Source organism: Hippocampus guttulatus, chromosome 18, assembly GCF_054856545.1.
Source record: "Hippocampus guttulatus isolate MCC_2025c chromosome 18, RoL_Hgut_1.0, whole genome shotgun sequence".
Classification (NCBI taxonomy): Eukaryota; Metazoa; Chordata; class Actinopteri; order Syngnathiformes; family Syngnathidae; genus Hippocampus; species Hippocampus guttulatus.
Window position 1 is genome coordinate 441346 of NC_141278.1, and position 22595 is coordinate 463940.

The 22595-nt window shown below is 50.9% G+C and overlaps 4 protein-coding genes across 13 annotated transcripts; 1 reads left to right on the plus strand and 3 right to left on the minus strand.

The window, feature by feature from the left end:
- Positions 1–510: 510 nt before the first annotated feature.
- LOC147190434 (type-4 ice-structuring protein-like) lies at positions 511–1552 on the plus strand. 3 transcript variants are annotated; one of them, XM_086136809.1, is made up of 4 exons: positions 511–638; positions 892–957; positions 1027–1150; positions 1231–1552. In XM_086136809.1, the coding sequence occupies exons 1-4, from the start codon at positions 512–514 to the stop codon at positions 1442–1444; spliced, it is 531 nt and encodes a 176-aa protein (XP_085992935.1). In that variant the 5' UTR covers position 511; the 3' UTR covers positions 1445–1552. The 3 variants fall into 3 exon arrangements, with proteins under 3 accessions (XP_085992935.1, XP_085992933.1, XP_085992936.1); XM_086136807.1 differs by having other exon boundaries at positions 593–682; XM_086136810.1 differs by having other exon boundaries at positions 599–678.
- A 733-nt stretch (positions 1553–2285) lies between these two features.
- On the minus strand, positions 2286–6843 carry LOC147190435 (polyadenylate-binding protein 1A-like). The gene is made up of 14 exons (XM_086136804.1): positions 6401–6843; positions 5997–6190; positions 5778–5893; positions 5426–5565; positions 5247–5341; positions 5034–5171; positions 4747–4842; positions 4340–4673; positions 4043–4153; positions 3854–3978; positions 3300–3378; positions 2852–2982; positions 2669–2762; positions 2286–2564 (listed from the first exon to the last, which is right to left on the minus strand). The coding sequence occupies exons 1-13, from the start codon at positions 6564–6566 to the stop codon at positions 2697–2699; spliced, it is 1791 nt and encodes a 596-aa protein (XP_085992930.1). The 5' UTR covers positions 6567–6843; the 3' UTR covers positions 2286–2564; positions 2669–2696.
- A 3121-nt stretch (positions 6844–9964) lies between these two features.
- Positions 9965–17343, minus strand: LOC147190436 (14-3-3 protein zeta/delta-like). Of its 4 annotated transcripts, none has more exons than XM_086136811.1 (6): positions 17177–17343; positions 14532–14842; positions 12609–12732; positions 11777–11940; positions 11568–11663; positions 9965–11296 (listed from the first exon to the last, which is right to left on the minus strand). In XM_086136811.1, exons 2-6 carry the CDS (start codon positions 14826–14828, stop codon positions 11228–11230), a joined length of 750 nt encoding a protein of 249 aa, XP_085992937.1. In that variant the 5' UTR covers positions 14829–14842; positions 17177–17343; the 3' UTR covers positions 9965–11227. The 4 variants fall into 4 exon arrangements, with proteins under 4 accessions (XP_085992937.1, XP_085992940.1, XP_085992938.1 ...); XM_086136814.1 differs by lacking the exon at positions 17177–17343 and adding an exon at positions 16472–16838; XM_086136812.1 differs by lacking the exon at positions 17177–17343 and adding an exon at positions 16556–16837.
- Positions 17344–19313: 1970 nt separating this feature from the next.
- Positions 19314–22215, minus strand: znf706 (zinc finger protein 706). Of its 5 annotated transcripts, none has more exons than XM_086137486.1 (4): positions 21813–22215; positions 21073–21126; positions 20475–20620; positions 19314–19716 (listed from the first exon to the last, which is right to left on the minus strand). In XM_086137486.1, exons 3-4 carry the CDS (start codon positions 20607–20609, stop codon positions 19621–19623), a joined length of 231 nt encoding a protein of 76 aa, XP_085993612.1. In that variant the 5' UTR covers positions 20610–20620; positions 21073–21126; positions 21813–22215; the 3' UTR covers positions 19314–19620. The 5 variants fall into 5 exon arrangements, with proteins under 5 accessions (XP_085993612.1, XP_085993611.1, XP_085993609.1 ...); XM_086137485.1 differs by having other exon boundaries at positions 21073–21150; XM_086137483.1 differs by having other exon boundaries at positions 21093–21150; positions 21813–22204.
- Between the last annotated feature and the right edge of the window lie 380 nt (positions 22216–22595).

Genomic DNA, 22595 nt, shown 5'->3' on the forward strand with positions numbered 1-22595 from the left:
CTACTGCTGCTCTCATTCGCAAATGTTGTGCGACACTCTGAACTTATTTAATGGTGGCCATTGCTGTTTTATGTGATCGTCATTGCCATCGCACGGTAGCAATAGATTGACAAGAGCACCTAGGAGAGGAATAATCACTTGTTTTCAAACGCCACCGTGCATCAATGAGACAACTTGTCAGAATTCGAGTCCTCGTGACAGCTGAAATGGCCCAAAATGAAGGGAAAAAAAAAATCATCTGAAGTCAGCGATGAGGAAATGATGCAAGGTGTTTGTTTGCAAGCTGATGTGGCAGGACGAAAGGTACCGGCCTCTGCGTCATCGTTCACCGACAAGTCACCGACAGTGCTCGGTTCAGTCAGCACGATAACACAACTGCAAGCCCTCCCACACGCAAACACGCCGACACACGCGCAGTTGGACTTTGGCTCACTTTGGCCAAGTGGCACTCGGAGCAACAAGGGTCACGACCATGTTTTGTCAGCACCGCAAAGCGTCCAATGGCATTTAGATGTCCGTCATCTCGTCCAATCGCCACCAGGAGCCACACCGCTGCCCCCCGCCCGACCGAGTGGCTATAAGAAGGATTCCGAGCCGGCAAGGAGCCACCAACCGGTCCGGATCTTCCCGTGCTCCAGGTGCGCTCCGTTCCGCTCGTCATCCACATCGATCTCATTGGTCGGCGAGTATTCTCACACGATGATTCCGACGGCTTGTTCTCTTGTGGTCGATTCTTCAAAAAAAAAAGGCGGCTAAAAATTGCGCGAATCGTTGTGATGATTAAGACTTGTGTCAATCCAGAAATCTCCCCGAACCCAACCCGCGCAGACGACGATGAACGCCAGCGGGGTTGCATCGCTTTGACCCAAAAAGCAATTTGTTTCTTCCCAGGTCTCACCCAATCCGCAACCATGAAAGTCCTCATCGCCGCCTTTGTCGCGATCGCTCTGGCTCAAGGTAGTTTCAGCCCAAGCAAAACCAAAACCAAAAAGCAAGGCACCCACTAAAACGCGCCGGCTTACGCAGGGAGCCTCGCCGCGGACGCCGGCGAGATGGAAATGATCAGCCAGAAATTCGAGGAGATCAAGAACAAAATGACGGAAGAGCTGAGCAAGTTGATCAACACGCAGGAGTTGGGCAGCCAGGCTCAGTGAGTACGAGCGAAACGCGGGCGGGCGGGCCGTCCGTCCCCGGGGGAGGCGCCGCTGACGTCCCTCGCGCGTGTGGCAGGACCTACCTGCAGCAGCAGAGGAACCAGTTTGAGCCCATGATGAGCAAAGTCCAGGAGCAGATGAAGGCGGCCGCCGCCAGCGTGCAGGAGCAGCTGGAGCCCGTGGCCGCCAACTTCCAGGCGCAGATGCAGCCCGTGGTGCTCCGCTTCCAGGAGCAGATGGAGGCCATCCTCAGGCAGCTGACCGAGCAGGCCAAGGCCCTGACCAACTAAAGCTTCCGCCATCATGGACCGGCTCCCGACGTCTTTCTGTACCTTTGGCCGAGGGAGGACTCGCTCCCCAAAACTAACTCAGGAAGTGCAATAAAAGCTTCAAACACAGCCGCGTGGCCCCTTTTCCTCGGTGACCGGGGCGTCGGCTCAACGCGGCGTCAATTAGGCTTTTAGACACCCAAAACATGTCGGGGGGGGGGGGGGGGGGGGGTTCAACAACAAAAACTACACAAGGACAACGTGTTAACTGCTCAAACCATTTCAATGCTGTTGCAAAAAACAAATAGAGGTCTTCTTTCGTCTCTCAAACAGTACATAAATGCACAGGAGGCTTGGGGGGTGGGGGGGTCAGTCAGCGGGTGCATCGCCCACTTGAACAAATAGGCTAAATCAAATCAATGCCTCTTATTGCTCTCAAGAAAAACATACAAGTACTCGAAACTGTCCATGAATACAAAAGGACGCTCGGTTAAAAAGAAATCGAGATGGGCACGGGGTCGTTCACACCAAGCTGGAAAAAAAGAAAAAAAGAATGTGCGTTTGTCCGCTTGGAGCAAAGCGCCTCAGCCTCACTCCAACCGACGCGGATCTTCATGCAACAAGTCAATTTGGTTTTCTCAATCTTCTGGCAACGTGAAGAAAAAGACTCAAATCGACAACACGTCGCCAATTCAAACAAATACAAAAGGGCCCACAAACGACGCGAGACCATTTAGTCAATAAGCACATAGAGAAAAAAAATGAAAATACGGGCCGACTTGTCAAAGCTCAACCGTTTCAACTGAGTACAAATACAAAATCTACCAGGGCACAAAAGACTCACTGTAAAACTCCATAGAAAAATATTTCCATTTCCGTCATTTAATTTGGCCAGTGGCATTGATGGTCATTTTTATTTTCTTTTGATTTCATATTTTATGCTTTGTTTGCTGGTGTGCCCCCCCCCCCAGGCCCCCCCAGGTTGAAGTGGTATTCCGATTTTTGTTGCCGTTTAGTATATTCTGCTGTTGACGATCCCGATTTGTCCTGATGGGCTCCCGATGTTTTCTACTGACTCGGATGCGTCGGGCTGGGCTCCCTCACGGCCATCCGCGCATCACAACTTGACGACGCTCTCGTTCTGATGAGAAAAATCACAAAATGTATCCCAGGAGAAGAAAAAAAAAAAAAAAAAAAGCCTCCTCGGCTCGATCCCTTTTCACATCATGCGTGCGGCTTCCCTACCGAGGCCGTCTTGTGGTCGGGTTGGGCTTCAGTAAGCCTTCCGGGACGACCCCTTGGCCCGATGAGCCTGAAGGACGGCCACGGCCTCGTCCACCTGCGACGACCGACAAGCCGTTGGGTGTTTGGGCCGACTGCCATTTTGCTATGGCGGTGCGGTACCGGTCGGGTTTGGCGGCGTCTCACCTTGGACGCCAGCGACTCCGGCGACTCCAGCATGTGGAGCAGCTCCGAGTTGTCGATCTCCAGTAACATGCCGGTGATCTTCCCCGCCAGGTCCGGATGCGTGCTCCGGATGAGCGGGAACAAACACTCACCTGGGAGGGAAAAAGAGAGGACGGCCGTTTGGAAAGCGGGCCATGGACCGGACGGCCGCGGGCGCGGCTTCTCCCCAAGGTTATTCCTCGCTGGAAATTTCACATCGGTAAGCGACTTGGGAGGTAGCCGTCACTTTGTCTTTGAAGGACCGAGAAAGGAACCCAAAAGAACCTCAAATGGTTGCGCGGGAAGAAAATGACCAAACTTTCCGTGGACGGACGCGACTCGGAAATATCATTTTCGCAGGCTAAATTGTCTCCGGGGGGGCGACTTGTCCCCACGATGCGCGGCGGGAAGACGCGGCGCGCGGACTCACCCAACATCTGCTTCTGCTCCGGCGGGGGGGCGGAAGCCAACACGGAGGCCGTCAGGGGCTCGGGAGCGCGGCCGGCGGGCTGCGGAGGGAAAAAACAAGCGGCAAACGTAGATGTGCCGACGCCGCGCCACAAACGGCGCCTCCCTCGTGGCCGCCATACTCATGGCGGCCACGGGCTACGTCCTAGCGACGGAGTCCCGCAGAGCGTCGTCGCGCGCCCCTGCACTTTCTTGTGGCACACGTTTCCACAAAAAATACGATGCCGAGGGAAGGGGTGGCGCGGCTGAATTTTGAAGCGTTTTACGTCTTTGAAGGTCCATAGAAATGGACCCCCCCCCCCCAAAAAAATGAACCTTAAATGGCAATTTCCAAACAAAATAGCAAATCTTCTTGTGTCTTTTGAAACGTGGCACTGTGAGACTTTTTTTGTGGGAAAGGAGGGGGGGGGGCATCTACGCCCGATAGTCGTGGATGTTCAATCTCACGTTGCGTTTTTGGGGGCCAAATTTGGAAGTCTCGGTGTTGACACGCGCGGTTCAAAGGGCGTCTCTTACCTGCGCGTGCGGCGGCGGCGGCGGGGGGTCCGAAGGGCCACCGATCGCCCCCCCGTACTTGTATCGAGGAAGCGCGCAGACGGAGGAGAGCGGGGACCGGGCTCGGGGGCTCAGACTCCGGGACGCTGCAAGGACAGAGATTTGCAAGCGGCCGGCACTTTTCCGACCGCGAGATCAACGGGGACTGACCGGCGCGCCGGGCGGAGATCCCGCGAGGGCCCCGGGAGGCGGGGCGCCCCGAAGCCAAACCGGGGGGGCTCGGCGCCGAGGTGCGCGCGCAGGCGGCCGCGTCCCGGTAGTCTAGGCGAGAAGGCGGCGTAGGGTGAAAGGGCCAAACGGGCACGGGAGCGACGAGCGCCCCTCCCTCCCGGGCGAGCCGCGCCGCTCGACTCCCGACGGCGCGGCTCAAATTCCGGAAAGACTGAAAAACTTGGCGGCCGCGGGTTTTTTTTCAAGCGACCGTCAAAGCGCGCGGTCGGCGGGTACCTGCCGCGGCCCAACGGGGCTCGGGACACGGCTGCGGAAAGTAGGCGGCGTTCCGGTTCTGCGCCTGAGGGGCGGGAGCTAGCAAGTAAGCCGCCGGCGCCGCCCGGTAAGCGTCGACGACCCGCTCGGGCGCGGGCGGCGCGTCGCTCATGCGTCGGATGTACTGCCGCGTCAGGTAGGCCCGCCGCTCCTCCTTCCTCTGCACCGGCGCCACGTAGAGCGGCTTGGCGGCCACGATGCGGCCGTTCATCTCCGCCGCCGCCTCGCCCGCCTCCTCCGGGGACGAGAAGCTTACGAAGCCGAAGCCTCTGCTGCGCCCGCCCTGCGTCATCACCTGGACACACGGCGGCAGCCCCGGTCGGAGAGCGAAAGCCCCGCGGGCCGTACCTTGGCGGGCCGGGCCGTACCTTGGCGCTGGTGATGACGCCGAAGGGAGAAAATTCTTCCCGCAGCCGCTCGTCGTCGATGCCGTCGTCGAGGTTCTTCACGTACAAGTTGACACCCTGCGGGGGCGAAATGGAGATGACGGCGCAGCATCGCCGCTCGGGATTTCATCCCCTCGGCGTTTCCGGAGAGTCGCGACGTCGGACGGCCCGGAGGGCAAAAGCCGCCACGTTCGGGGTGGTCCCGCCTTCCGTCCCCCCCCCCCCCCCCGGGCGAAAAGGGCTTCCGCCGCGCTCGGGTGAAAACCGACCTGGTAACGCGAGAGGCGATCTCGCTTCATCCGCTCAAACTTGCGCCGGAGCTCGGCCTGCCGCTCCGCCTTCTTTTGGGCGCGGCTGACGTAGATGTTCCTGCCGCGGAATTCCTTCCCGTTCATTTCGTCGACAGCCTGGGGGGGGGGAGCGAGCCCGAGCGTTTGCGAGAAAGAGCCCAGCCGCCAGATAAACGCTCGACGGCGCTTTACCTTGCGGGCGTCCTCGTGCCTGGCGAAGCTGACGAAGCCGAAGCCTCGACACGAGCCGCGCTCGTCCGTCATCACGCGGGCGCTGGTGGTGTTCCCTGGGCGCCACGGGAGAGTCCGCAATGGAGGCGGGGCCTCGGCGACGCCGCCGCCGCCGCCGCCCCGCCGACCGCGTGACTGACCGTACGTGCCGAAGATGTCCCTCAGCGCGCCGTCGTCCACGCCGTCGCCAAAGTTCTTCACGTAGACGTTGGTGAACTCCTTGGCTCGGACCGCCAGCTCGGCCTCGCGCTCCTTGCGCGATTTGAAGTGACCCACAAATCTGATTGGACGGACGAGACGGGCAAGTGGGAAAACGTCCGGGAAGAGAGAGCGAAGGAGGTGCGAAATGGGGGGTTTTCCGGACGCCTCGCCCGGGGGGGGGGGGGGGGGGGGGGGGCGCGCGAACGGCAAACGTGCGGCGCTAGCGCGGTTTGGTAAAAACACCGCGGCGGCGGAAAAGGGGGGCGCCTCCGAGTCATTCGAAGAACGTACATTTTTCGCTCTTTGATAAGCTTGCCGTTCATCTCGCCGATGGCTCTCTCGGCCGCCTCCCGAGTCTCAAAGTGCACGAAGCCGTAGCCTTTGGAGCCGTTCTCGTCGCACGCCACCTGCGGCACAACGCAAGTCGTCGGCGACGGCGCCCGCCGGGGGGGATGGAGCTTTCCGTGTCGGGAGAGCGGCGAAGCCGCGGAGACGTTCCTCCCTCCGTACCTTGCCGGACAAGATGTTGCCGAAGAAGGAGAAAATGTCGTACAGGACGTTGTTGTCGATGGAGCGGTCCAAGTTCTTGATGAAGACGTTGCCCACGCCGCTCTTCCTCAGCGAAGGGTCCCGCTGCCACCACATGATGCGCATGGGCTGACCCTTGATCAGGTCAAAGTTCATCGTGTCCAGCGCGTGTTCGGCTGTGGGAAGAAGAAAAACAACAAAACTGGATGTGAAAAACGCAGGGGGGCCACCGCCACGTTCTTCCTTCGTCGGTTTTCCCGCTCATCGAGCTGCCGCTCGGCCGGTGACTTTTCGGGCGTACGGCCAAAGACCGAAAGCCGGAAGCCGTAGACGGCGAGGCCCGCGGGCCGACCGCGTCGCCGACGTTTGCGTCGTTCCCGATTTACCGTCTGCGAGCTGCTGGAAGTTGACGCAGGCGTAGCCCAGCGAGCGGCCGGTCATCGCGTCCCGACACACGCGGATGGACAAAATGACCCCCACTCGGCTCAGTCGTTCATAAAGGACGGCTTCCGTCACGTCCGCGTGCAGATCGCCGACGTACAGCGCGGCCATGGCCGCCCGCCGGACCTTTTTTAGGGGCCGGCGGGCAAAACGTTTCCGTTTGCCACCGAGCGCGGCTGCGGGGTTCGGAGAAAAGAATTCATGGATATCTCCTCAACTATATCAAGTCAAATGCCGGAGGGGCAGGCGGGGGCACCCCCTGAGCTCCGAGCTCGCGCCGTCCCTGTTTTCTACGGCCTCCTCCGATTCGCGCTGGCGGACGAAAGCGCCGACCGGCGTTTGTATCTTTTGGATTTCGTGACTCCGAGTTGTCTCGATCGTCACATAAATGAAAAAAAAATAATCACCTCGCCGCGGATTGAGGCAGCCGGCGCTTTATTACGACGTGAAAAAGGTAACAGGGCGATGTGCGTGACGGCGGCCACGGCGTCACCCGACGTGGTCCTTGCGCGTTTGTCCAACTCGTCTGACGAATTGACGGGACGGGACGGAGCTGGTCGCAATGTTTGGGACGCGCGCGAATGACGAAGGAAGTACAGGACGACTGGACTGTACAGTGGTGCGAGATTTACGTCAACCTTTGGGGGTGGGGGGGTTCATTACTTGCGATCGCATCGCAATAATAATAATAATAGATTTTATTTATAAGCGCCTTTCAAGACACCCGAGGACACTTTACAATAACAAAAAACACAAAACAATACGGGTTGAGCAGCGGCAGCCAAAACGCGCCAGCGTTCACTCAACCCGAAAGTCAGAAAGAAACAAGGGAGGGAGAGGGGGAGAAAAAAAACCCCACGCTCGAACTACCCTCATTTGAGGATAATTTGAGTGAGGCAAAAAACTCCTGCACAAGCATATGACAGTTACAACGGGTCACAAGACAGAAATAATTCGCGCATTAGTCAAGAAACGGCATCGTGAACAGATTTGAAATAGCCCGTAGTGTCTGCCCAAGTCTTTACGCGGAGATGGGTAAGCAGAATTGTTCTCTAGTTTTGGTTTGCGATGTGGAATGCTGCTGATCTCCAACGACGTATGCACGCGCCCTGTGGCATTCGGTCATCGGCACGGTATTCTGATGCAATGACTTTTTCATTTGAAGCGCGTGCTTCGCCACTTGTTCAAACAACTTGAAAGTGTTCTTCGCAGCAGCCGGAGCAGGTCGATTACAGACAAAAAGGGAAGCGGAGTGCAAGAAAGCCTGAAATTCGGAACAGGCAATAGAAGCGTTTGAAATCCGAGACGAGATTCGCTAACAGTTCTTTGACGCTCTCAGAGCCGGTTTAACCCGCATACTTTCCTAGCACAGCCGCGCAGATGAAAAAATGCATCCGGGTGCCAAGTTGTCAGCCAGCCTTTGAATTTAATCATCTGCGAATGTGCTGTGATGTGCAGTCATATCGCATCCGGGCAATGTCTACGTGCATTTTAAGGGAGAAGAAAACAATCATTGAGTTCATTTGTAGAGCCTTTATTTAAACCAATTTTGATACGTGTTCATCGCCCTTTTGCAGTGGCGGGCCGTGCATTTCAACCTTAGGCCTTCAGTGACGTCACATACGTGAACACAATACAGTATGGGCTCGTCGGGCGGCACGTCATTTCAGGAGCATTTAAAACCATCAAGTATGCATTCACAATTAAGAGCAGGAAACTACATTTACAGATATTGTCAAAATAAAAAGATGATTTAAAATACTAAATAAGATGCCACCCAGAGTACGCTGTGCGATCATAAACAAGTCTGTCCAATAAATTGCGCAATGTCGCAGTTTCATAGAAGACACCAACCAAACAATAACAATAACAAAACAAACTATTCTTTGAAAATAAAGTAAACTGATCATTTGCATTTTGAGAATCGGCGATACAACAGCAAATAACTGAAAATGTTGAGCAGCTGAGCTCGAACGAACTTTCGTGCACGAAGCTGATTATAAGTTGCAGGTGAGCTGATTTATTTGATACATTTTTGTATCTTTGTCATTTTATTTCGTGACCATTAATACTAACGAAATAAAATAACAAGAAGAAATGTCAAATAAAAATCATTTACTCACCAATGTAGTGCCTTTTCACTGAGCTGCAGATGGACGCGAGTGTCCCCAAACGTTTTGAAAAGCACCGTAGCTTGTAAGTGGCCAGCCGTGCTCTGATGTTTCCTTGCTGCCTTGGTAAAACAACTTCAATTGGTAAATCCAGCGGAAGGTCCGTCTTGAAAATTGTGTGGAAAGTAGTTCTGCAAGCAGATCAACGTCTTCTTCTTCGGCCATTTTGGGTCAAAATGCAGCGACAGCTCCCTCTAGCAGGCGCTCATCCAATCAGCGAACGCGCACGTCCGGCGTCGACGTCAGCCATTCCAGCTGGCCCCGGTGCGCAGACTCGTGATCTGATTGGCTATTGCAAGCTGACTGTGCCCGTTCATTGACAGCGCACAGGGGCCTGCTCGGTTTAATCTGATGGCCCCGAGCAAGTTTAATTTACCTGGCAACACAAGCTAGCTGAAATACGATTGGTTAAAAATTCTACCATAATAAATAAGTTATTTATCGAGTGGCTTTCAATGTTATTTTAAATAACATTGAAAGCTGTATGTACACGCACGTTTAAATGTTTTAAAAATTCCTTTCTTTATAAATGTCATTTAATCTTAAAGTGCATTACAATATTTTTCAATACCAATTCCTTGTTAAAGTGCCCGTGTACAATCAGCGGGGTCAGTTGCAATGCATTTGTGAGTGATAAAAGTCAATTGCACATTTGTCTAAGGAAATCTAAGGTGCTTCATGAAATGTTTTGTAAAAGATATGTTCATTAAATGTTGACATTTTCCCAACGTTCTTGTGCTTCTCTGGACCAAAACAAATGAAAGACATTTTGGTTCTTTATAGCAGAGTATGGCATCATTTTAACGGTCAGGCCCACTTGACATCTATCAAGGGCGTATGTGGCCCACAATGCGAAATGAGTTTGACACCCCTGCCATTGAGCCAGAATAACGCAGTGTTTGACTGCAATATACGTCGAGCCACAAAATATCCGACAAAAAATGGTACTTAATGCGCTGTGGTCAGCCCTTCGGACACTTTTGACGCCACAGGCGCGCGCCGTCGATAACCGAGTACCGCATGTCATCATCGTCGCATCTTTTAGTCGTGAGTTTTCTGACTCATGACTTCAAAACTTGAGCAGAGTAAGAATGTAAGAGAACAATGTCATTGCCACATATGTTCATGTTTAAATGAAATGGAATCATATTGTTATGTATGATTTTCCACAAAGTTAACTTGTCAGGAGAAAAAACCCAAACTTTTTCTTTCAGTGCGCCTGCCTCTGAAAGTCAGCTAAGGTGAACTCCAGCTCACTGGTGACTCCTAATGGGGACGAAGACTTGAGGGGGGAAAGAAATTGGAGATCATGTGAACACAAAAGATGCAGAACGGGCGTGAAGCACGACATAATTGGATTTAATGTTTTAATTGGTCTCACATGAAAGCACATAACCAAATAACCTACTTCAAGAGTGCCACCTGCAACACGTTTCAATTCCTGCATCCAATTTTTTTTGTTGGACCCACCATGATTAGAAGAAACCAGCACTAATTTGTGTCTACTCAACGGTCCAAAACGCAGCTTCCTACGGAGTTACTTTGCGAATCAGCATCACCTTTGACTTCTGATTAAAGACTGTGCAGATCTTCACCCGGTTCAAGTTAAATCCGAAGCGAAATCCAAAAAAAAAAAAAAAAAAAAAAATAAAAGTGCCAGTTTCAAAGCACACCGACCTCTCACATCATACTACGAGAAACGCACACATTCCTGGGGTCAAAGGGGGAATAAAATACACACAAAAAATGTCATACAAAATAAACACCTGAATAGAAAAAGTAGCAAAACAAAGTTACAGTATCAGGCCGTTTTTTTTTTGTTTTAATCAAGTTGTTCACTTTTACGCAAAGTATGCAGGATATGAACTGAAGACAAGTCAGCGTGATGAAACTCAATCATCGCAGCCCCAAAAAACAAAAAGACGGACGAAATAACTAAGAAAAAGTCCATTCACCCCAAGAACCTTAGCAGGTATGCTGCTGAAGCGCACCGAGATCCCACCGAGCCATCGTGACGCATGTACCATCCGTAAAACGTAATAGCCGGGTTACAGGAAAACGTTCACCGCAGTCTAACCACAGATGAAACCTGGATCTATTTTTTTTGTGTGTGCGTTTGTGTAAACTGGACAAGAATCAGACAACGGTGACGATTTTGATTCAGTAGACGCGTTTCAAGGTGTTATTGTGGACCCAAGTGTCACAATAGTTCTAGTAAAAACACACAAAGTATCAAAATAAAGTTTGAGGTTTGATTTTTGTCCTGTAACAGTGGCAGCTTATTACCACAAATGACTGTCTAATTTCGGGGGAGAAAAAAATTACAATGGGACTAAACTATATCAGAAGAAAAATTTACCATCCATTTTTTGGACACATTGAGTAATATTCGATTCATTTTTTTTTTTTAAATCAGTGGAGGTGTTCTTCCAATGAACGAACATACTGTACTTTACACACCGTGAGTAGAGCGTAAACATACATATGCGCATGTATGAGCACATGCACAACCACGCAGACAACTTAGGCCGGTGAGAGGTAATAAAAATTAAAAAAAAGGGGGGGGGGGTATTTTTCTTTTTTTCCATCTTGCGGAGGACTTCAGTTCTTGACAGCCTCAGCCGGTGCCTCCGTCTCATCACCTTCTGCCTGGGTGTCGGACATCCACAGCTGCCGCGAAAAACAAAACGGGTCACATTAGTGCCGGGTCAGGGTCAAAGGCAGCAGCGCATGCCAGACAACCGGCGAAATGGGACCGCTCCCAGCCACTCCCTCAAGTCTTATGACTCGACGGGTATGCCGCCGAGCAATGACATGCAGTCATGACGACTCGTCTACAGACGCTACCGCCTGACGTGACTTAGTCCTCGTGTGCGGCGACTCCCATTAAAAACAAAACAAAAGGCAGATTCTTTTTCCTGCGTTCGCTCAATGAACTCACGGTCAGATTGTCGCGGAGCAGCTGCATGATCAAGGTGCTGTCTTTGTAGGATTCGCCGTTCATCGACTCCAGCTTGGAGATGGCCTCGTCAAAGGCCTGGAAAGCAAATCAGCCGGCGTGTTTACAGAGGTCCCTTCATGAAAAAAGCCAACATCAAAACCCAAAATGCCAAGTGCGCGTCACCCAACGCGGAAGAGGGAGATTCTTACTTTTTTGGCCAGGTTGCAGGCCTCGGCGGGCGAGTTGACAATCTCGTAGTAGAAGACGGAGAAGTTGAGTGCCAGGCCCAGGCGGATGGGATGAGTGGGCTCCATGTCTTTGTAGCTGATGTCCAAGGCCGCCTGGTACGAATCTTTTGAGCTCGTGATGATTTCTGTCGGCAGAGTGCGGGACAAGCGCTAAATTGAAAGCGTCACAAATGGCCCGCTCAAGGTCGGGAAAGCCATTTCACCGGCTAAGTCCATCTCTCGCTCCACATTATGCGATGCTCTTGGCCTCACGAGCAACAACAACATGCCGGGTGAAGGGGGGGGGGGTGCAGTTGACACCAGTATATGCTACTAGTGAAGCGCGAGGTATTTGACTTTAACGTCACGAGCAGGGCCGCTCATGTCGGCCTTTTCACTGTATCGACAAACAACGGGTCTCATCTTATTATGTGACGGAGCAGTAGATGTTCTTCAGTAAAAGGACACGCGTGGCTAAAATGTAGCCGTTAAGACGCCGCGTGCAAAAGCCTGCGCGCAAACGACACGACCGTAGTGCTACAACCGGACGTTGAGCAGGCGAGGCCAATTTTCATGATAAGAGCGCACGCGTCAGGGTACCAAAGAGGCGCCCGCGCAGCTTTGTGGCGAGCCGCGGAAGCATTTATTTGAATTTGTTTTCAGAGGAAGGGCAAAGCGCACGAGTGCGGGCTCCTTAAACTCAATGTCAAAGGTGAGGGCGCAAACGGTCGAACGTCAACGTGCCCGGGCGGGGGGGCAAGTTTGGGTGCCCCGCCCTCCCCGCCGGTCGCTCGGCTCGGGCCGTCGTACTCACTCTCCTTCTCATCTCCGGTGGCGACCTCCGCCAGGTAGCGATAGTAGTCGCCCTTCATCTTCAGGTAGAAGACCTTACTGTCGGCGGAAGCCGCTTTGGGAATCAGGTGGTTTTCCAGCAGACCCTGCGGGACAGAAGAGCGTTTGGCTGCCAGTTAACACATCTCGCGGCTTATGAGCTGGCTTTTTGGGTTTTTGTCGAAGGGGGAACTTTTGCGTCACCGCGCGAGTTGAAATAGACACGGCGCGACGATATGCAAATCCCCCATCCCGATAGGTCCGCAACCAGGACTGCTTGGGTGGCCCACAGGCCACGGCATTCTCATTCGATTCCTCCACTCCGGTCCAAGTAAAAATCTCTAGAGCAGGGCTCCACAAACTTTTTCCTGTGAGGGCCACATAACTTTTCCCTTCTCTGATGGGGGGCCGGTGTCAGTTTGTAACAGAAAAAGTGTGACGATCGTAGGGGAGCTTAAAAAACAACATTTCAATTTTTCTGCAGTTGGGGCCAATCTAGGAAGTCATAAAATTTCAAGTTAAAAAATTATCATTTAGGGGGTTTTTGGGGCGTTTTTAACACAGTGACGGGTCATTTTGACCCAAGGACAACAGGAGGGTTAGAGGGCCGGGCCAAATGTGCTGACGGGCCGTATCCGGCCCGCGGCCGTAGTTTGGGGACCCCTGCTCTAGCGTGTACCAAAACTGCACGTTTACTGCTCATGATTTGAAGTGGCCCTTCTGATAACTTGCTTCAAATGTGATTAAAAAATAAATAATCCCAAAATAATTGTGTTTCGTCAAGGAAACAATCATTTGAATGGGGGGGGGGGGGGGGGGACCTCATTTCAGATCCCAGCCGCAGTTGCCCTTACCTCACAGGTTTAAGCTGCATCGTTATCCACAGATGTTGAAAAAAATGGACCAAGGAATAGACGACATTCTCGCGGCGTGCCGCTAAATAGTTTATCGGGCGGCGACCGTTACTTTCAAAATACATTCACGGGCTTCCTACCTAAGACTGAAGCGTGGGGGAACCCTACCCACGAATGCAAAAATTCCAAGCACGGTGCCCATTTAGTCATTTGGAAGGAAACGCGTCGGAGGCTTGCGATTTGAACCGCCCGCTCACAAAGAAGAGAAAGTTTTTCTTTTTTTTTTTTTGAACCATCAGGACAGCCGCAACACATCCAGCCCTTCCCAACGCGGTAGGCCCAAAGCGGCCGCAACGCAGCGCGAGGGCGCATACTTTCAAGTCGGCAACTCCGGCGCTATATATAGTATAGCGGGCTGGCCGTTTTCACCGAGGATGTCCTCATGGAAACGGACGACACGTTAATAAGAGAGTTCAACACTTTGGAATTCCAGCTTGGCTTTGGGCTGCGTCACCCCCCGGGCCAGATGCAAAACTCTTGTAATGCGAGGGTTTGGTCGACAGAGAGCGGCCGCCGACGGTGTCGCCGCAAACTTCAGGCAGAATGAATTCGAAAAAGAATTCTAGAGCCCTCAAATCAAAGCCCGAGTTGTTTAAATGGCGTCACATCCGTTTTAGTTACAACCCATTTTTAAATCAAAGATGCAAATAAACTTTCATAGTTTAAGCTTTTGTTTTTAAATGTGCTCTCCATTTTTTTACCGGAGGGCATCGGGTGATCACGAAAATTTGTACTCCGATGGTAATTTAAGAATGTTGGGTCGGGGAACAGGTGCAATGTCGTGGTCATGGGTCAAATCTGCATGGCGCTGGCTTTTAAGGGTCAAACTTGAAAATGAAAACAAAATCTCTCAATTTTTTTTTTCTTTTAAATCGGCGTCACAAATCCGCACTGAACACACGAAGCCCTCTCGGATTCCAATTTCCCAATGAGCCCTTTCTCATTTGCTTCTCGGTCCCGGAGTAACCTCGAAGCACGCACGAGAACTTTACCAGAACTTCTGTGCAGATGTTATGGAGCTCCTTCTCGATGGTCACCCTGTACTCTTTGGCCTGGTTGGCCTTGCTGCTGTCCTCCAACTTCTGCTCCATGCTGGACACCACCCTCCACGAGGACCTGCGGGCGCCCACCACGTTCTTGTAGGCCACGGAGAGCAGGTTGCGCTCCTCGTTGCTCAGCTCGGCCGAGCACTCCTCCGTCACGGCCTTCATGTCCGCCGCCATGTCATCGTAGCGCTCGGCCTGCTCGGCCAGTTTGGCTTTCTGTACCAGGATCTCCCTGTCTGCCATGGTTCCTACGCGGGCTGCGGAAACAGTGGGGTGGCCAGCAAAGGAGGGAAGGGTGAAGGAAGGAAGGATAAAGGAGGGGGGGGGGGCGGCGGGGAGAAAACAAAGGAGACGGAGATTAGGGAGATGGGAGAGAGTGTCGGGGAGGAGGGGGAGGGGCGGCTGATGCGGAACCACAACGGATGTCGAGGCAATCCCCCTTCTTGACTTTTAAAATACCAACGGGGCATTAAATAAAGCCATCTTGCTCGGCTAGCGCACCAGATGATCACTTTTTGAATGATTGCACCCAACGGCAGGCAAATTACTTTCCCGGTAAATCTGTAGCAGTTTGCTCCCTCGGTAGAAGGTAAAAATGGGCGCCGAACCGCAAAACGTTGACATCCGAGCAGCGACGACAAGCGTGCGTCCCGACTATACCGACGTACCGGGATGGCGAACCCCAGGCCAGCGGGCCATAGAACATGGCAGTGAGGGCATCGGCTAGGACGCGCCATTGTGCACCCTCACCTTCTCCTGCACTTGGGGCGGGTCAATTGGCATATTTTCCAGGGCCTTTTCTGTAACAAACCCAAAGACGACGCTGACAGGAGCGCAATCGAAGATTCCAGACAAGGGCACGTTATGGGGCTGACCCCGGAGAAAGCAAGGTGGTAAACGGCTCACGATGATGCAGAGAAAGGTCCAGATCAGGAAGGTGCAAAGTCTGTACAGGAAGATCGCAGTTGAAATTCCAGCCAAAAACATGAGCGTCTCCTCGTCAGGCCTTTTCACACTGCACCGTCACGAGCCCTTGCGCTGCGCATGCGCTGCGTATGCGCTGCAAGGGGGTGAGCATGCAAGGCTGCGTCTTGTCACGGCGTGACGCACCCTTACGGTGGAAAAAACGAGTGCGGCGTCACAGTGATGCTTGAAGGCGCATCCAATAGAAGAGGGCCCGGCCCGTCAGAGTCGTTTCAGAGGACTAACAGCAAGAGAGCAACCAGTCAGAAAAGCCTCCCCGATACTTCCCGGGAGCCCGCTACGCAGGCACTTCCCAATACAGCCGAGCTGGCGGTCGCCCTTGCGCGCTGCCCCGCGGCAAACGCCAAGAAAACCACACGCCCTCGGCCCCGAGGGCTGTCGTTTGCATCGCCGTATTTGAAAATACGCAATGGTTCCGTTTCTTTTTAAGAGCAGCATTATGATGTGGTAAACAATCGCCGTATCATCGACCACAAGCCAAGCCAAATATAGTTCCTCTCGCGTCTTAGAACCATCAAGTTGGATCACTGCAACTTGACGGCGACTGCTTATTTTCTATTATCCTTGGCTTTGGTGGCATTTTATGGTGTTACGTGAAGGTCAGCAGCCAAAAATACATGAATTTAAAAAAGAAAACGGCAATAGGTTGAATAGCCAAGGATGGGTTAATCGGAAAAAATGGTGGACTGAAAAAAAAAATTTCGGGGGTTTACCGTCTTACAATCAGCGCAAACGTGAAATCACATTTAAACCCGGTCGGTTTGATTGCTTGAATCCTGAATTTAGTACGGCTTCGGGGATGGTTAACTGACAGAAAACAGTCTCCGGTAGCAAGCGCAGAGGTGGCGAGGACCTTTCCTCAAAATGGCAGCCGTCATTAGAGCGCAGGTAAAAACGCGTACCTGAGGCAAAACTTAAGTCCCGGAGCGTCACCCGGCCGCTCCGCGTGCCGAGCGCGGAAACGATCGCGTTCAGCGACGTCTTACCGTGAGACTCGAGAAGAACCGTCTTAGAAAAGCAACATTTAGAGTCAAAATGGCACTACGAGCCAGTGAGTCACATCCACCTGCGCCCTTCTGTGGAATGTCGGCTAACCAGGTTTGGCGTCATACACACCTGCACACAAGGAACCGACAAATGATACACACCCAAGCCACCGGGACGAGTATGGAATGTCATCTTCGGACATTTAAAATAGAGCCGAGGGGCCTCTTCCGAAGACTCATTTTGTGCTGGTCACCTCGGAGCTGGGAGACTAGCTCGCACGGTCGCTAGTGAACGCCCTCACCCCCACACCCCCAGCCCCCTTCCCGGAAAACGAGCCCGAAAAAAATGAGACGTAGCTGGATTAAGTCGTTCGTTACAGATGGCTCGATAAAGTAGACGCGCGGAGACCTCGTCGTTTGCGGATATCAGGAGGGGAACCGGACCCTTCCGACGCGATCGCGCGAGCCCACCGAACAATGAGCGCGCATCATCGCCGCGGTTCTCCATTCAAGCGAGCCCGCTAGCCCAGAATGCGTTTTTACGACCCCCGCCCGGCGTCGACGGAGATGCGACCCCGCTGCCGGTCCGCCGGAGCGGGGACTCCCACCCCCACGACTAACCTGTGGACGTCGTTGAAACGGCGCTAGCGTCTTCTTGATTCCTGATTCCCGGGCCGCACAGCTGACGTTCGCTCGCTCGCTCGCTCGCTCGCTCGCGCTCGTCCACGGGGTTTCCCTCCAATCAAAGCCGCGCGAGCAGGGTCGCGCTGGGACGGCTGACGTCACGGGCCGGTTGCCGCGGCAACTACAGTGAGGAGGGGAAGAATGGCGAGAAACACGTTGAAGAATTTTAGGTACACATACTGAAAGATACTGGACTTTTTTTTCTGGCATGTTTCTTCCTCGACTTCCTTCATTCCTCGCCTCCATCAATGTTTCAATACACCTACTTTTTTTATTCTTAGTCACGCATCCTTACGTTCGTTAAACCCGCTTTCCTGCCTTCGTACCTTAACTCCTTGCCTGAGACCTTCCTTTCCACTAACCCTCTCCTCTACCTTAATTCCTTTGCCCTTCCTCGTTTCCCCCTCAACCTCTTTTTATTCAGTCCCTTCCTTTGGTTGAAGCTACTTTTCTGTTCCTCCTCCTTTCCTTCCTTACATCCTCGCTTGCATTGCTGAAACTTGCTTTTTCCACCATCTTTTTAGCCCTCCCTTTTTCCACCTCAGATTCCTTCCTTTCTGTCTTTCATCCTTCATTTTCCTTCCATTTCCTCAGAGCCACATTTTATACATTGCAGCCTTTGTCTTAAACTTACTTTTCTGCGTTCCTTCCTTCGCTCCCTCCCTACCTCCTTGTCATACCTGTTTTTAATACATCCTTTCTTCCATTGTTAAACCTGCTTTTCTGCCTTCTTTCCTTATTCCTTTAGCGTCTGAGCGGCTTTTTTCTTTCCTTCCTGAATTCCTGCCTTCACTCCTGTCAGCCTTCTACATTTCTTCCCTCAGAAAAACAATGACATGGGTAAAAAGGCTCTGAAGTGACTAATGTGTTAAATGTGCCCCATTCATCAGGTTTTGCCAGTGACGTTTTTTGGGTGGGGTTTGAAGTCTCTCCAAGTCGGCGGCTGTGGCGACAAAACATCCTTGAATTGACTTGGGGGGGGGGGGGGAGAGAGACCCAACAAAACCAGACTGTGCATTCACAAAAGCTGTTACCACGACAACACGTGAGCTTGAATTCTACACTGAGCTCAGAATTGTGCAGTTCCCACTGGGGTGTGTCTGAAAATAGATGACCTATAGCTGCTGGGAATTAATTCTTTCATCTCACGGAAAGGGATCATTTCATTTTTTCTACCCATTAATCCGGCCCGCTCGCTCTGACTTTTTCAGTGACATATCTGACGAGCATGATTGGGCACGTCGAAGTGAAATCCAACATTTCCAAGACATTAGCGAGCAAACACTCAGTGGCTGCCGAGGCGGTCCCAACGTTGTGCCCACGACGGAGCCGTCCTCCCTCGTTTCGTCAAGGAAACGATCATTTGAAAGAAGAAATACGTCTTACCCCGAATATAGGCGTGACATCTGCAACGCCCTCATTTAATTATACAAGCCATCAGTCCATTTGCCACTTGGTTGCATTAGGGTCATGGTTAACCGTAACAGAAATGTATCCATCTTTGAATACCGAAGCCACAAAAAAACAAAAAACAACCCCCCCCCCCCCCCCCCCCCCCCCCCAGGTTTTAGTAATTGTCCAGCCATTTCCTCCTTGGCTTAATAGGTTTTAGCGTAGTTTGATTGTGAGCTTGACAACATGGTTTCAGACAGGAAAGAGGCTTTTCTTTTTCAGTCACGACGGCGGTGTCGCTTTAACTAATTTCCTGTGCATAGGTGGAAAGAAATTCAACAAAGAGGCGGCTGTACCACAAAGTAAAATTTAATAAAACACTATTATACATCAGTGATCATACATTCCAGTTCCTGACACTTTCCTGTAAATTAAATCTTTGCTTTTTCTTTTTGTTTGTTTTGTTTAAGTAGCAGCCTGGCCGGTTAGTGACGAGCCAACATTGAGAATTAGCATTAGCGAAGTGAAACGAATACAGTGTTAAAACAATGACGGCAATTAAGACCCCTCTTACGACAAGAGTGAATTCATAATAGCAACAGCAATTGTCGTTCTGATTAGAACTAAATCATGTGCGAGTCCCCAGAGACGAGGTCCAACCCTGGAGCAAGAGTAGCTGTGGGGGCACAGAGGGGGGGGGGGGGGGGGGTTAATCGTCACAAAATTGATAACGATGGCTCAGCATGACAATCAGTCCACGCGCACGACGCATTAGGAAGTCTTCATTTGCCGGGCGGGAGCAGGAAATCGAACCTTCGGGTTCGTTTACTGTAACTTCCCATTTGGCGACGCCACTCTTAAATGATGAAAAATAAAAAAAGGACCAAGAGTGCAGAGCCGGTACGAGAAGGGCCTCACGGAAGTCATCATCCGAGTGATTGGGGAGGGCAAAGAATGGCGGAGACGTGTTTTTGTTTTGTTGTTTTTCTTTATGCCTCCACACCTTCCAATTCAGGGGGCAGAGGGGATTTGGGATGCTTGCTCTCAAAGTGCTGCTTGAAGGTTTTGGGGTCAGGCATCTGAGACTGTGGCGAGAAACATGGCAAGACCATATTAGCAGGAACCACCAACTTCCAGCGCATTGAGACGTTGATAAAAATAGGACTTTAAAGTCGAAATGTGACACACCAGAGAGATGGTTTTCGCAGCCCTGCCAAATTTGAGGAATACAACAAAAACTGCTACGTGTACATTATAAAATGAGGCTTTCGAAAAGCACGAAAGCTCTGAAAAACAGCCGTACCATGTTGCACAGCTAATTGCAACTGCGCTGGTAAACTGCTGATGCAAAGAAAGGTGCTCGGGTTCTTGCAGGAGGACTCGAGTACAAGTGCACCCCGCCCTAATAGTCAAGGAAACCAATGTTGAAAAACTGTTCTCTCCACAAATGAGTATGACGTAGTTCTCTGCCTTCGCATGTGTTTTCAGCAGTTACTGAACGGATTTAAAACCAAATCTCTGAATACACTTAACAGGGACTTTTCACGGTAAAATGTGTATTTACTACATGACTATTTGAACTATGCGAACACTTTGCAGGTCCTTTGTGAAAAGTACCATACAAATACAATTTAGCTGTGATCGAAATGTATTGTTGTACGTCGGTTATGATTGTTCTGCATGGCATTATTAGTTAATTCTGTGCATTCGAGGCCAATTGCGATGGTGCAAAACAAGGGACACCGAGTACTGATGTCGACTGCTACATTAGTTTGTCACGCTAGTTGCTCACCACCTAGTCATCATATGGAGGGTCAACCAGCGAGAAAAAAAAAAAACTCACCCGGCACACGGCACAGGTGAAGACGAGGGCCGCCTTGGCCGCCGTCTTCTGATCGTGCCCTTTAGCCTTCTTCATCTCGGCCTGCTTCTTGGCATTCTTCTGCTGTGACTGGATCTTCTGATGTCCGCGGGCCATGGTGATCAAATCTAGCGTGAAATAAATGCAGGGACTCTTATGAAACCAGTGAAAAAAGTCTTTACTATAAATCATTTCTTAGGTTATCAACAATGAACAATAAACTGCTATTCTGTTGGGCGATTGAAGGGCAAATTAAAGTAAACCGGTTTTGTGAAATAACCAACAAATACGTTTTCAGGTTACCCGAGTGTTTAGTTTGCCGACTTTTGAAAATTGTCTATAGGAGTTAATGTGAGTCATTAGCAAGCACAGTGGTATCGTGACATCATATTCAAAATGACTCGGGCGATTAATGTATTTGGCGAACGCTATGTGCCCAGTGATTGGGCTGGCAACCGGTCTTGGGTGTGCCCCACTTCTCTTGCCAAAGGTCATGTACGGTACAGACTTTACACTAAACTGTCCAAAGGTGTGAATGTGAGTGAAAATGTCCCGTCGCTAGTTTTACTAGACTATTTACCTACTAGTGTGAAGTTTTACCTCATGAGCAGCAGTTGACCTACTCGAAGTTGCCCTACGAGGGAAGACAAAAAGCATACTACCACATGGCCCTTAATGTTGATACTGCATGGCGGGGGGGGGGGGGGGGGGGCTCATACAATCAATCGAACGTTTACCCTTGTTAAAGGGGCAAACTGACTTAAAATGGTTTAAACGTTTCCAACTAAAAAATTCTCAATGGTATGAAGCCCGTTTGCTCCTAGCCAGGAATGGATTCAGTCTTACACACAATTAAAAGACGTAACCAAGCTTGTCTGACATGACAGAAATATAATTAATGCATAGTTTTATGACATTTACGAGAATTAAAAATCATTCGGTTTCCTTGCATTCTTTTTCCCCGTTTTTAGCGATGCGTTTATGGGAGTAAGGGGAAATTAGTTCATCTCGAATTAGGGTTATGCTAACACAAATTGACGGTCAAACGTTGCGTGTTCTTAAAAGAATACGCGAACAGGGTCAGGCACGAGACATTAAAGTACCTTAAAAGGTTATCCACATGTACTCGAAATCGTTTACATTTTGACAATTGGGTAAAACGGGACAGTGGTTGAAACGTGGATTAGCAGTCCAGCTAGCAAAACTGCCCCCCAGCCTCCATTCGGGAACTCGGTGGGCATTTCATCGCCGCTAGTAAGACAGCCTAGCACCCTAATGCTACACTGTTTTGCATCTTATTATAATGTTGAGTGAACATACCTTGTGAAAATAGTATGCAAGTAAGTAAGTGTCGTTCCCACAGAGCCTCAACGAAAACGTGACAGCTGCTAAAATCCCACTGACAAGATGACGTCGCTGGTAGATTCAAAGACTGCCGTAAACACGGCCGCCGCTGATACAAACATACACAATTTAACGAAAAGAGGGAAAATACAATCCTGCTAATAGGTAAGTGTGTTTTTAAACCCCTCTAGATAAAGACGACTGTCCTGTTGAATCGTGCGTCGGACAGCAATTTTTACATATTTTCAGAAATTTTCGAGCAAGCACTGAAGCAGCCATCAAGACCGATGACGTTGACGACGTTGCCCCCACGTGGTAGAATGGGGCCGGTACGCATTTTTCGTCCTCGTTTGACTAAATTGCACTAGTCAGTTGCGCCTAACTCGCCAAGTTTAAAATATGTAACATTTCAAAATAGATAAATACATGTCAAATAAGTGACGATAAGCATTTATTGTACTATCGTAGAGTGGTACGGATTGCGAAAGTTACAAACGGGCACATTTTGTCGCTTAATTCATATTGCAAAAACGTAATATCAATTACAATGACGTGTTTAGACGATTGCGGCACTTAGTATTGTGAAGAAACATTTTAAAATTCAAGCAAAGTGCTTATCGGGTCAATGAAAGTCTCTAAATTGATAGGCGTAAATGTGATTGGTGTTTTGTGCCCCACTTCTCTGACAAAAAATGTACAAAATGGACGAATGGATCCAAAGCATATCACATCACGTGAATGCAAGTTATTCAAATCATG